Here is a 12,646-nt window from a genome sequence, read left to right as displayed (position 1 = left end):
AGCATGGGATATTAGCGGGGTTATTTCCAAGGAAGGAGAAAGAAGTGAAAGTAGGTGTTCATGTGTGGGGTAGAGAAAGAAGATGAAGATCATCAAAAGGCATTTAAAAAGAACAGTTCAAAACACTAAAGCAGAAGGGATCCGGCTTTAATTCCTGACAAGGCCGGTACCCCTACCGTACTGGGCCTACCCAAAATCTCAATCGCAATATTAATTTTTGGTAAATGTTTCTCAATTGGAGGCACAGTGAAACTTCATCTGTGGTTGGAGTAGGAGGGGAGTAGCTGTTGGGTGTAGGCTCACTTGGAAAAAGTTGATGTTTCGACCCTGACGCAAAAGGGTAAGTAGACTTCTCTGCTGCAGGTCCTCCTCAGGACAAAGGAAAGGGAACCCGAACACAGTTGTGGTGTGATGAAATTAAATTCCAGACTGTACTGTGTCAAAATATCCTGAAATGACTTCAGGGTGGTGGAGAAATCACCGCGAGGTACCGCTGAAATGGAGCGGCGTGAGACCTTCTAATCATATGCTGCCATGGGTTCCGGTTGGACGTTCAATTCTTAATTCAGAACAAGTAGGAGACGTACCGCATCCGTCGGTGTCTCTGAAGGTACAACCTTGACTTTGGTTGGCCTCTTATCTATGAGATTTTCCCTGTTGAATGTGCCTTTACATTATATATTTTCGGTTGTATGAATTGATTGCATACAACACTCTCCTACAGGTATTAATTTGAGTGTAATTAGGAGTGTCTGGGACCAATTGTTTTCTTTACTAACCTTTGCAAAGGGCCCTACATTTCACAGCAACATGTCACATTTCTTTTAGTAATTTGTGATCCGTTTGAGCTGCAAAATTGTTTTGGGGTAAATCGTTAGATTATGCAGCACATGATGTATTATGTGGCAAATATGATACAGCCATAGTTAAGTGGAAAACATTTCTCACTTAACTTAATCTTGCCCCAACATTGTAGTTGATCAGTTTGTAAGTTCCCCAAACCCAAAAGTCGAGTTTGGGCACAATTTGCATTTTAAAAGCAGTCCTACAACACAGGGCTACTTTTAAACTGACCTCAGGCTTCAGCAGTGCACACATGCAAGCGCAGAAAGGGCTGCTGGCCACAAAAACTGCCATGCCCTATTATATTCTAGGGACTTAAAGGTAGTTCTAATCCCCCTGCCCTATTATGTACTAGGGCCTTATAGGAGAGGTCATGCCAATCATAGGAGTACCCTAACCCGTGGTGCACCCTAGTGTATGTAGGTGTTTTCACTGTATTTTTAAGTGTCTCTTTCAGAATAGCACTGGCTGTTTAGGCAGAGGCCAGGGTCAGTCAGTCAGGTTCCACCAGTACCAGTCAGCAAAAAGTTGGGGAGGGCACAGGGTGGCTTTGCAACACTAGAGAAACACAAACTCAGAATTTAAAACATAACACCATGGTTGGGGGGGTTCTCTTTAATAATCAGAATTGGTTTCTATCCTAATGAACCCATTTTCCAACATTAGGATAGGGAAAGACTGGGGAAAAATCATAACGTTCTAATCTACACCTTGAAGTTTTCATGCAGCTCTTTGATGACGGTTAATAGCTCACTGTTCAATGTTAGGATTTTAACTTATAAACTGCAAATACCACAAAAAAATCTCTCAGACAAAAGCAGTAACTCACTGACCTATTTACATGATATGCATTTTGTGATCTGCATGGTACATGTTCTTTGCAGCAGGCATATTATTACCCCACTGTGGCTAGCTTACCATGAGTTAAAACTTCAACTAGACAAACCTTCGATCTCTCTCAATAAAGAACATTAATCACCGAAGTTATCTTCACATTTTTATTGTTGCCTGAAAATTGCTGGAGATCAGGTACTTTTAAAACTATAATGCACTTGCAAACACGACGCCCCCTCCCTAAGTCTTCGGTCTTTGATTGCTTAGTGCATGAAGATGCAAGATTCATATACATGTTTTTTTAAAACATTTGGTCTCATTACTATATGAATGTAAATAACAATAAAGCATGCATGCAAAATGTGACTACATGCCTGTTTTCTCAATATTTCACTTCAGTATTTGTTTAACGGGCGGTGATTTGTATAGGGTCACTGGAAAGTCCACAAGGTTGTCCCTGTCCACCCCCCCCCCCAGAATTTTAGTGTCTCCTCCCCCCGTTGCATATCTTAACAATGGCCAACTACAGATCAGCCTTGCTTGGGTCTGCTAAATAATCCCTTAGGCATAGAATCTTTCATACTCCATGCATACGGTTTTTGCATAAATGCAAGTATTTATCAATCAAGAATAAGACTTTCAAAGAAAAAGGTCGAACCAACTGAAAATAGTCAAACTATCGAGCCTGCCATTTTAAGATGAACGAGTGTATTTAAGGTGGTTTTCTACCTTTTGTGGATTTTTTTTTATCCCTGCGTAGAAGCAAAAAAAAAAAAAAAACTGAAACCACGCCTATTTTATATGTCATCGGCGCATTGCAGGTGATAGTAGACCAATCGCTGGCACGAGGTTTGTCACCTGACCTGGGACCAGATTCTGAGTTCTCGATTAATAGTTGCCAAGCGAGATAGCGTGGGCGCGTCCGTAGTAAACACTAAAGATAGACTAAGATCTGGTGTTAAATCCGGCCTCCTCTAAGTGCGAAGCAGGCTTTCATCTTTAAAAGTTTGGGTGTTTGCTAAGCGGGTGTAGTTTACAACTAGGAATATAGATTGTTGCTATTCAATAGACATTACGTTAGCTATAACTCTGATATGCTAAAAATAAGGACCGGTTTATTTTATTTAGCTAAAACTTACGTATAATACTGTGCATATTCAATTAGTATATTTACTTCCTGATATACTATTTTTGTGTGTAGCACTCGGGAAACACCTGCCACGTCATAAAAAGGAAAAAGTATGCATAAGCTTTCTTCGCGCTTGAGAAAGACGCACTGACAGAGTTCGAAGACACTATAACATGGCCGTTTGTTTTCTGGGACTCTCCCGCTGTCGAAACTGCTCTCTGCCTGGTGTGGTCCATAGCCGCTCGCACACAGTTTCCAGGGCTGGGCAAGCACATTGCGCAACCGCATTGTAGGCGCCTCTTGAGGGCGGAAGTATCCATCTCGCGCGCGCGGCTGCTGAGAGGTGTAGTCTGACTGCAGACAGTGGTCGCTGGTGAAACGTAGCAGAGGGACACAGAGACCGATAAGCATCATGGTAAGCGAGATTACACTCACATAGAAATGGGATGGTTTTGGGAAGGGCCGGAGTAAATAGCATGTGCATGAAGTCTCCCTACACGGATGCAAACCCGCCATAAGGCGCCCTTATGGCAAAAGAGCGCGCAGACCGCCCCCACCATTGGAATTTTAACTCCCGTATGTTAGAAACCTCTCCCCCCCCCCCCCCACGCCAGAACTCCAGTCTGTTTGAAGAATTACCCCCCCCCCCCCCCCCCCCGCCTCTCATTCCGCCGCCAGTGGTATCCATACTCCTCAATGTATCCAGTCTCCAAAGAGGGTGGAATTGAGGGGTTTTGGAGGGGGCTCCCATTGAAATCAATGGCTATTAAAAAGTTTTTTTGACGCGGTGAAAGTTTTTAGAGCGAGTGACCCCTCCCCCGCCCCCCTTTTGAAGGTGAACCCATTGGTCCACTCTAAATATTGTTATTAAGATATCCTACTATAGAACCAAGTGCATGTGTAAAAACACGTTCAAAGATATTAGGCAACCTTTCATAAATTATTCCTTAAAATACAAAGCCATTTTTAATAGAAACACGTCGAAAGCGCATTGCAATAGAAGAAACCTGCAGAGTGTAGCACGTCTCTGATAGTGGTCGGGACCCGAGGGATATGACGTGTCCATACTTTTTTACTTTTAGAAAAATAGCCCCCCCCCCTACTTTTTCTGAAAAGATAACCGTCACAGGACGGCCAGGGTGCCTCCTCGCCTGAAAGAAATGTGAATGTGCACAAACCGGTTAATCTGCAAACGTAAAGGGTGCCTGGAAGCCTTTATTGGCTTCAATTGATTGAATCACTTGAAGCTTCCCGATGACAGATTTTAAAGGACGCTTATAACTAAAATTGTACTATGTAGAGTGTGGGTATTACTAAAATATATATTTTGAAATCACTTTTTTATCTTTAACAATTGTTTGTATTTTGTAGCAGCCTATCTTTTCCTCTGTGTAATGCAAGTTTAAAATAATGACGTACATATTCAGTGCTTTGTCACATATGGAACCTCATAGCACTTAAACATTCACAAGTCACTACTCCACTGCACCAGCCTGGATAAAATTCTGCCGCACTCTGGTTACAGACACAGACCTCTGCAGTGCATTAACTAATAGAGGATTCATAATGTATGATAGTGCATTTCCAACTGATTAACTTATCTTGCGTTTATGTGTCATTTAAGCTGCACTCTGTTTTATATGTAGTTACCTGAAGGTGAAAAATCAAAAAAAGTAACAATTTCTTTTAGCTACACCTTTGACCCCGCCCTACACTCGCCCTACACTCACCCTACACCCTTTACACACAGCATCACTGTTGCCATACTTATTTTTATGCACTTCAATCACTGCTCTCTGAAGACTCTGCCAAAATACTACTAATTATAGAATCTGGATGGGGCATCATGGGGTAAAACCAGAGTTAAAAAAAAATCTAAAAAAAAATGCCTTTAGGAAGATCAAACAGCAAAAAAAAAAAGCGTCCCCCCACCCCAGTGCAGCTTCCCAGTATCACACCAGAACACCAGCCTGCTGAACAGAACACTAACTTCCAGTGCCCACTAAACTAAATCCCTCCAACCAAATAATCCTGCAAAATGTAACTCTGCTATTGGTAACAGCAGTTAGAAAAATAATTTGTGAACAAGAACTCTTTCCCAACAACTTTACTAAAAAGCCAGCCACACCTCCTCTTCAGAAGCCACAGCCTAAAGCAGTGGTTCTTAACCTGTGGTCCAAGGACCCCTGGGGCTTGCCCACAAGGCCTAATCTGGGGGATCAGCGACTGTTACCAAATTAAATAATATAAAAAATGAATATATTAAAATTAATAAAGTATGCACAAATGAAGATGCAAAATTGAAAATGTAAAAACCTTTTCTGTATTTGATTGTGAAAAAAAAAAAAATATTTTAGCATGTGTTTGTCAGGGATCCCCATCTTCCAATAAAGTTTCAGTGGGGGTCTCAGGATCCAGTAATGATTCAGAGGAGTTTCCCAGATGTCCATCGTTTAAGAACCGTAGGCCTAAAGCATAACACCTTTCATATTACATCTCTGTAATATAAAATCCTCTAATATAATAACATTTCTTGAGAACCTTATTGAAATAGTACCCCCTACTGAAGAACCAATGTTGCGTATAAGTTACTTCTGAAAGACTTTACAGCAAATATCAGTTTCTACTCGCACAATACCAATGCCCAGCTGAAGAGGTCTACAACAACGATACCCTTGTTAGTAAAATAACTCATAAAAAGACCAAGGAATCTTTACTTCTAAAGACAGATTTCGCTGTAATGACATAAATAACTTTACATCTAGATACTGCACATTGTTCCTAAAGAATAACACAATAAAATAAAACCTATGAGAAAAATGACCACCTCCTTAATAAATAGTACAACCCCACACGTCACTTAAGAATGCTACCCATACTAAGTCAGTCTCCACATTAACTGTCTCCAAAAATTCCAAACCATTCCAATTAATAATTGCACCAATGAATGTCAGTTAATACACATTTCTTCATTGTAGGAAGCTGGCTCTGTCTATACTATACCAAAGTGAGCTATACTGTGCAGAGTCCAGTGGAACCCCAAAGGTAGGCAGAGGTAAAGTTAGATAGAACCTTACTCTCTAAATGTAGTAGTGTGGTCGAGCAGTATCAGAGGACAGTGTTAAGCATTTGTTGTACACACTCAGTCAGCAAATTAATTCACACACTCAGACTGAACCTCAGACCAATTGTTCTTGTATAAAAATATTATTTTAGTTATTTTATTTTCTAGAACCAAGCAAGCCTGGCACAGGTAAGCAATAAGTACTTTACAATAGTAATGCAATTGAAATACAGTTTGAATGATAATTGTATATGCACTCTGGTTTGATTTACAGTATGGATGCAGAGAAATGCAATACTTAATAAATGCAGTACATAGACTTGAATAGGCTTTTTAGTAAAAAAGCAGGTAAGTAACTTTTGAGATTACTAGGCTTACACAGAGTAGTATACCTAGATACTACTCTGGGACATTTCCTGAAAACAGGTAAGTAAAATCGTTTTTGTTAGATTATGCAATTTTAAAGAATTTCTTTAGTTTTCAAACTCCACACTTAGTGTTATCGGTTTTAAGGTAAGTATTTGGGAGTTGAGGTTCAGGGGGTAGACTCAGGGGTCCCCCATGGTCATTCATACTTATGCGAAACCTTCAGCAGCACTAGGGCGGCAGAGTGCTGAGGCCCAATGCTCTTCAATGGGGGATAGGGGGCCTCCGCTTGGTGGCTGCTGGCAAGCAGGCCACTTGGGTGTGGCAGCAAATCTCCTGGACTGTAGCTCAGGGCAAATGTGGAAACAAAGTAGCACCAAAGGTGCAATCTCAGCGGCTCTCGGGCGGCTGGGTGCAGGGTGCTGTTTCGACATCAAACGCCCTGTTGTTTTCAATGGGGAAACTCCGGTTTGCAAAGACACTGCAGGCTTGGGGAAGAAGGTCATCTGGGTGCGACCACCACTTCGAGAGGTAAGTTGGGAAGTTAGGGGTTGGTTAGGCACCATCAGTTTGGGCACACAAGGCCGTGTGGCGTCTGGTGCAGGGGTGCTTTTTGAGGTCGGATCTTCTTACCAGCTCCTGGTCGCAGATAAGGGGGCCTTCTGTATTTAGACTGCAGGTGTCGGCTGGAGGCTTGAGGCGGATCTCGGGTCAGCCTCGAGCAGGTGCAGGTTCGAAGTGGAAACAGGCTGGTAGAGCTGGGACCAAGTCAGTGGGAGGCTTCCTCTTGTTAGCTGCTGCACAGCTGTTCAGTCCTTCCTTTTCTTCCTTCCTTTTCTTCTAATTTCCTTTTCTTTTTCTCTCTTCCTTTTTCTTTCTCTTCCTTTTTCTTTTTCATCCTTTTTCTTCTTTTTTCCTTTTTCCTTTTCTTCTTCTTTTTCATCCTTTTTCTTCCTCCTGCTCTTCCGAAGCAAGGTTCAGGGGTGCCCCTAAATACTAGATTTAGGGATGTTACTGGTAGGTGAAAGGCAGGGACCAATGGGTCCCTTCCCTGGGGTGGGTACACCACCTGTTATGCCACACTCCAGTGGGAGTGGGGCATGAGCCTATCCCTGGTTGGCTGAGGCCCCCCATCTTCAAGATGGTGTGGACTGAGTTGTGCTTCACCTTGCCTTCCACCACCTGAGGGGTGGAGTTGACAGAGGTAGGCACACCTCTCTTCCTCACTTGTTTTTCCCGCCGGTTCTCCCGCCCAACGTGGGGGTCAGAACCAGTAGGGACCAGTTGCTGAAAGCAGCAAGTGACCTGGGGAAGCTCACAAAGGCGGCAAGCCATTGAAGCTTCCCTTTCTTGAACCCTGCTCATCCTGGGGGAGGAGGCTTGACACCTCGTCCCAGGATGTGCATTGTATCAGGCCCCAGAGAGCAGCCGGCTCTCGACCCAGGGGTTCAGAAACATGTCTGGTGGTGGGTGCTGAAAGCAGCCACTCATCCTGGACTCTAGTGGTGGGTTAGTTTTCAGGGGGCATCTCTAAGATGCCCTCTGTCCATTTTTCATTAAATCCCACACTGGCATCAGTGTGGGTTTAATGTGCTGAGAAGTTTGATACCAAACTTAAATTTTCAGTGTAGCCATTATGGTGCTGAGGAGTTCGTAATGACGAGCTCCCAGCACTATATACTCTTAATGGCAGCACTGCACTTACAATGTCTAAGAATGAACATAAACACTGTAGGGGTACAGGGCTCATGCACCTGTACCCACACCACTGGTATAGGGCACCCAGCTAGAGGGGTGACCGATCTATGCCAGGGCAGTGGGTTGTAGGCATGGCACACAGGGATGTGTGCCATGTCGACTCTTCACTTTGCCTTTGCAGGCTGCGTGTTTTGGTGCAGAACAGTGTGTGTGTAAATGTACAGGGCTTCTAAGGGTTGCACAATGAGTGCTGCACCTCTTAGAGGTTTTCCCTGGTCACAGTGCCCTGGGTACCTGTGGTACCATTTACCAGGGGCTGACCTGTGGCTAGAGATGCCAATTGGATTAGTTTAGGGGAAAGAACACCGGCCCTGGGAACCTGATTGGCATGGACCCAGGGCAAATCAAGTCAAAGTGCATGAGTAGTCTGGCAAAAAGTTGGGGTGTTACTGCAACAGAAACCCACTTTCCTACATTCAATACAACATAGTAACAATAAGTTCAGTGACCACAGTGTGATTAATTTTATGACACATTATTTTACATCGTGATACTTTTATATCGTAGTTAAGTAATAATTTTAACACCGTACGTGTGTGTGTGTGTGTGTATATATTATCTCAAGTAACTATAACTCGTGCTCTAAACTAACTATAATTGCTCCCCCCTCCATGCACAAGGTTGTTTGTCATCAATGAATGTTATTTCAGATGGTGCAGTGATGTTATCAATGATGTCATAGAACATGTCATGAGAGATGTAATATGTGAGGTAATTAGCAGTGCATGGAGAGGGTGCAAGTTATAGTCCGGGCCACTGGAATTATGCGGCAGGAATGACTAAATTATGCATCAAAATGCAGCATTACTTTTTTATAGCATTATTTAATTGGTAATTTTTTTACACAAAGTAACACTTACTGGGCAAAGATTTCACCTCATCAGTACCGGTTTAACAATCGAATACAGAAATAAGCATCTCAAAGATGACCGGTTAACTTTTGCAAAGGGCCTTACACCGCAAGGGTAAAAATCGCCTTGTTTTTAGTAACTTTTGGCCCATTTGAGCTAGAAACACATTTTTAGGGTTACAATCTACAGATAAGACAGTTGATGGTGGATTATGTGGCAGATGCAGCAAATCCATAATTATGCAAAAATAAGCAGCCGCCACAGAATCTCATAATTCTACTGGTCCTGGTTATAGTTACTTTGGGGCATGAGTAACATGTACTTGTGAGAACTATAACTGGTGAATTTCAGTGATTTTGTTTGTTTAAAACTGTTAGTTTTAACTGAGGTTTTCTCCTAACTATAACACCCCTTTACTCTTTGTTCTTTTCAGTGATTTTCTACGTTTTTAATGTTAAGTAAGATGCCCATCGCTGTGCGGGGGGCCTGGCCTTTGACCAGGTCCTGCAAACGTTCCCCTGCATGTGCCCTACACCCCGCAGCCTTTGGTCGCATGCAGTTGGGCACAGGACCTGGTTGGCCATAGGCTGACTGTGAGGTTACAATATAAAGGGTGTTATTTTAAGTAAGATCGACTTACTGACTTTGTCAAAAGGTTAGAATGCCAAAATATAAAATGTGTGTATTGGCTTTATAAAGGGGTCAAAATATATAAAGGAGACCTATTGATTTTATCAAAAAGATCACCAATTATAATGAAATGTATATTTAATTCACACATTTCAATTTTTAATAAAAATGTCATAAAAATTGTCAAACAAAATCGACATGTCTTTCCTCTAGCATTTTTTTAGGCCACAAAATGCAACCATAAAAGCAACCACAAGCTCCAGCTTGAAGTGCTTAAAAAAATATCGTAAGCTCGGTGGAGGGGGGTTGGGGAGTCATGAATTTAATGACCTAGGATGCTTTTTAAAAAAAAAAAAAAAAAATTTTTATAGTTAATATTGGTTAGGGGCTGCTGCACTCCCTGCAGCCCCTCACAGTATTTTAATAAAAAGCGCTTGATGGTGCTCTGCCCTTTCTAGTAACTCCAACAGGCTCCAAAAATTCTCTGGGCTCCTCTGCAACCAGCGTTGAAGTCTGCACTGAAGGAGTCAACCTTCAAAAAAGCTATCGGAGGTCTTCAGTGCAAAGCAGAAGCTATTTTTTTAATCCATCAGGACACAGCCTGAATTCTAGCCAAGCCTCTGGCTCCAGACTGTTCCAAAGAAATGCCAGCTGGCCTTCAAGGGGGAACCAGGATTTAACCCTACCGGGTCACCAAGCCCCAGAAGGGTCAGAGCCTCAGCAACTAGCCCAATGCTCTTCCCACCATTGCCATCCTCCTCTTCTGCCTCTACACTCTTCTACAGAACACTAACGCAGAGCCTGGCAGCCTTTACAACACCCAAGACCTCTATGACGAGGCCTTCTGGCCCAGGGAGGTAAGTGATCCCTTGGAGGACTTTTTTGGTGGACCTCCAAGATGACCTGAACTCTAGCCCTACCCTGCCAAACCAGTTCGCCTAATGATACTACTGCATACCATTTGATACAGTGGTCACCGCACCAAGTTAAGCTATATGCAGTGCAGAATGAGGACTACTTCCTAGTTGAGGCTCTGTCCAAGACTGAGAATGCAGCGTTATGCCTCCGATACTGAAGGGAATGCTAAGGTTAGCCACTGACAGTTTAAGGAGCCGGTAAAGGCTAGGGTGATCATTCCTGAAGTTGAGAATTATAAGCCTGCCTCCGATGTCCCGGCATATATTCGTGCTAAGATTGCCCCAAACTCCCCAGTTGTTAACTTTACCCAAACCCTCTGTCTAGGAAAGAGTTGAAGCAAATTGGTGCTGCTGGAATGTGTGCAGTGCTTCGGACAGCCATGCATTGGTGCAGTGCAAAGTCAGATAGGCTGCTTCTCCAGGTATGACTGGTACCACTGGGGGGAGATTGAGGACCTGGTGAAGTATTTTGCAGAGGCCCATCATAAATGAGAGCAGGAGTAGGTTGCTAAGAAGAAAATAATCAGCAGTGCAAACAATAGATGAGCCCTCCAGGTGTCGGACACAGTCGCAAGGAGTATTAATACCAGCATTCTCCTCCTCAGGCATTCGTGGTTTAGGAGGTCAGTGTTTAGGCCGGTGGTGCAAGACCACCTTTTGAACATCCCTTTTGATGGGTAGCAAGGGCTTGTTACCCCAAGAGAACTAAATATTTGGAAAAATCAAAATGGACACTGATCTTGCTAAATCGATGGCGGACCTGCAGTCTCACAAATCCCGATCTTCATTTTACAAGCACCAAAAGCGGGATCAGAGCAAAACTTGCATGCTCAATTCTGAGATCCCGGTACCAACAGCACCAGGTAGTAGGTTGCAACTAACAGACTCCCTGCTCAGATAGGCCTTGCACTCAGTTGATGCCTCGCATGGCAAAAGGCTGTGCAGTGGAGGGTTTTGATAGTTTGGCAGGGTAATAAAATCTTACTTCGCGTTAAACTGTAGAAATTCACTGACAAAAAGCATAAGGTTAGTGACGTTATGGTTGGGCATGGAAAGAACGTAACATTTAAAAAAAAAAATCTTAAATTCACAGAAACACCCCCCCCCCCCCCCCCCACACACACCACCGTTAAAGTGACATAGGTGAAAATGTCAGTGAAGAATACAGTTTTAGTCTAAAAAAAAAAAACACTAAAATTCACCAGTTATAGTTAACTTAAGTAACTATAACTCGCACACTACATTTACTGCTGATGCTCTCACATGTAACCTCACTCGTGACATGTTCTGTGATTTTGATTACATCACTGGTTACATCTGAAATTACCTCATTAATGACATCACTGTGCAGGGTGAGTGTGCAGTTATAGTTACTTCAATTAAGCATAAATTGTGAATTTCAGTTAAAAATTGTGTATTTGTTTTTTAATGCCTGTCCTTATCGACTAAAAACCTTAAAATTACCGCACATCAATAACATCCCGTCTTCTATCCTTTTGTAATAATCCAGAAGTATCACTTGTAAATATACCCTTTTAAGTGGTAGACCACTGAAACAACCTTGAAAATGGTAGCTAATCATTGTCCAAACAGAAGTGTTCCTCCAAAACCCTTTTCATCTAATCCCTCCATGTGTCCATCTTCTTAATGTTTCCAACTTCATAGTCAAAGTTTTACGCATAAAACATTTTCTACCAGAATACCAGCTACCCTTCTAGTAGGCTCCGCCCAAATATGTCCGACTTTACCGAACAATACCCTACAAAAATCAGTTTCCGAAAGGAAAGCTTCTCAAAATACCAGCCCTTGAAAGAAATCTTTGAACTAATACCTGGCTTTACTAAAACCTGGTCTTGCCAAAATATGATCTAAAGCCACTTTCAAGAGCCAAATTAACGTATACACTGTTACCTTAAGCTCACCATACAGATACCTGCCCTCTCCCGAGGATTCCCCTTAAAATATAACCATTTTAGATGCATTTGAAAATGCATGACATACCTGTGGCAGTTCAGGGAGCCATTGAGAAAAAAACTGATATAGAACAGCCCTGAGGGGGGGAACTGGTGGACAATGGTACATAAATGTTCTGAGAAGATGGAGGCACCAGGAGGAAGGACAGCTTTATTGCAATTAGAGACTTCCGCGGACTCCACAAACCCACCGCCACTCCGAGGCGTATCAATGGAACAAATGCTTATTCCACATCCAGCGAGCCCACAAATATCCCTTAAAAATTTTCAGGCAGACAGGG

At 42.7% G+C, this 12,646-nt stretch overlaps 1 protein-coding gene across 2 annotated transcripts in view; it reads left to right on the top strand.

Moving 5' to 3' along the window:
- The first annotated feature begins 2,591 nt into the window (after positions 1-2,591).
- The window catches only part of LOC146798637 (calmodulin-1-like), a 66,590-nt gene continuing 56,535 nt past the window's right edge, over positions 2,592-12,646 (top strand). The window contains exons 1-2 of one of the 2 annotated variants that reach the window (XM_085625955.1): positions 2,951-3,221; positions 6,039-6,059. In XM_085625955.1, coding sequence (XP_085482081.1) covers positions 3,219-3,221; positions 6,039-6,059 — 24 coding nt within the window. In that variant the 5' untranslated portion in view covers positions 2,951-3,218. Of the gene's footprint in view, positions 3,222-6,038; positions 6,060-12,646 lie in introns of both variants that reach the window. The other variant, XM_085625956.1, reaches the window with a different exon arrangement.

The sequence above is a fragment of the Triturus cristatus genome, chromosome 9 (assembly GCF_964204655.1).
Source record: "Triturus cristatus chromosome 9, aTriCri1.1, whole genome shotgun sequence".
In the NCBI taxonomy this organism is placed as follows: domain Eukaryota; kingdom Metazoa; phylum Chordata; class Amphibia; order Caudata; family Salamandridae; genus Triturus; species Triturus cristatus.
The sequence above is the reverse complement of the archived record's forward strand: the minus strand, read 5'-3'. Positions and strand labels throughout refer to the sequence as shown.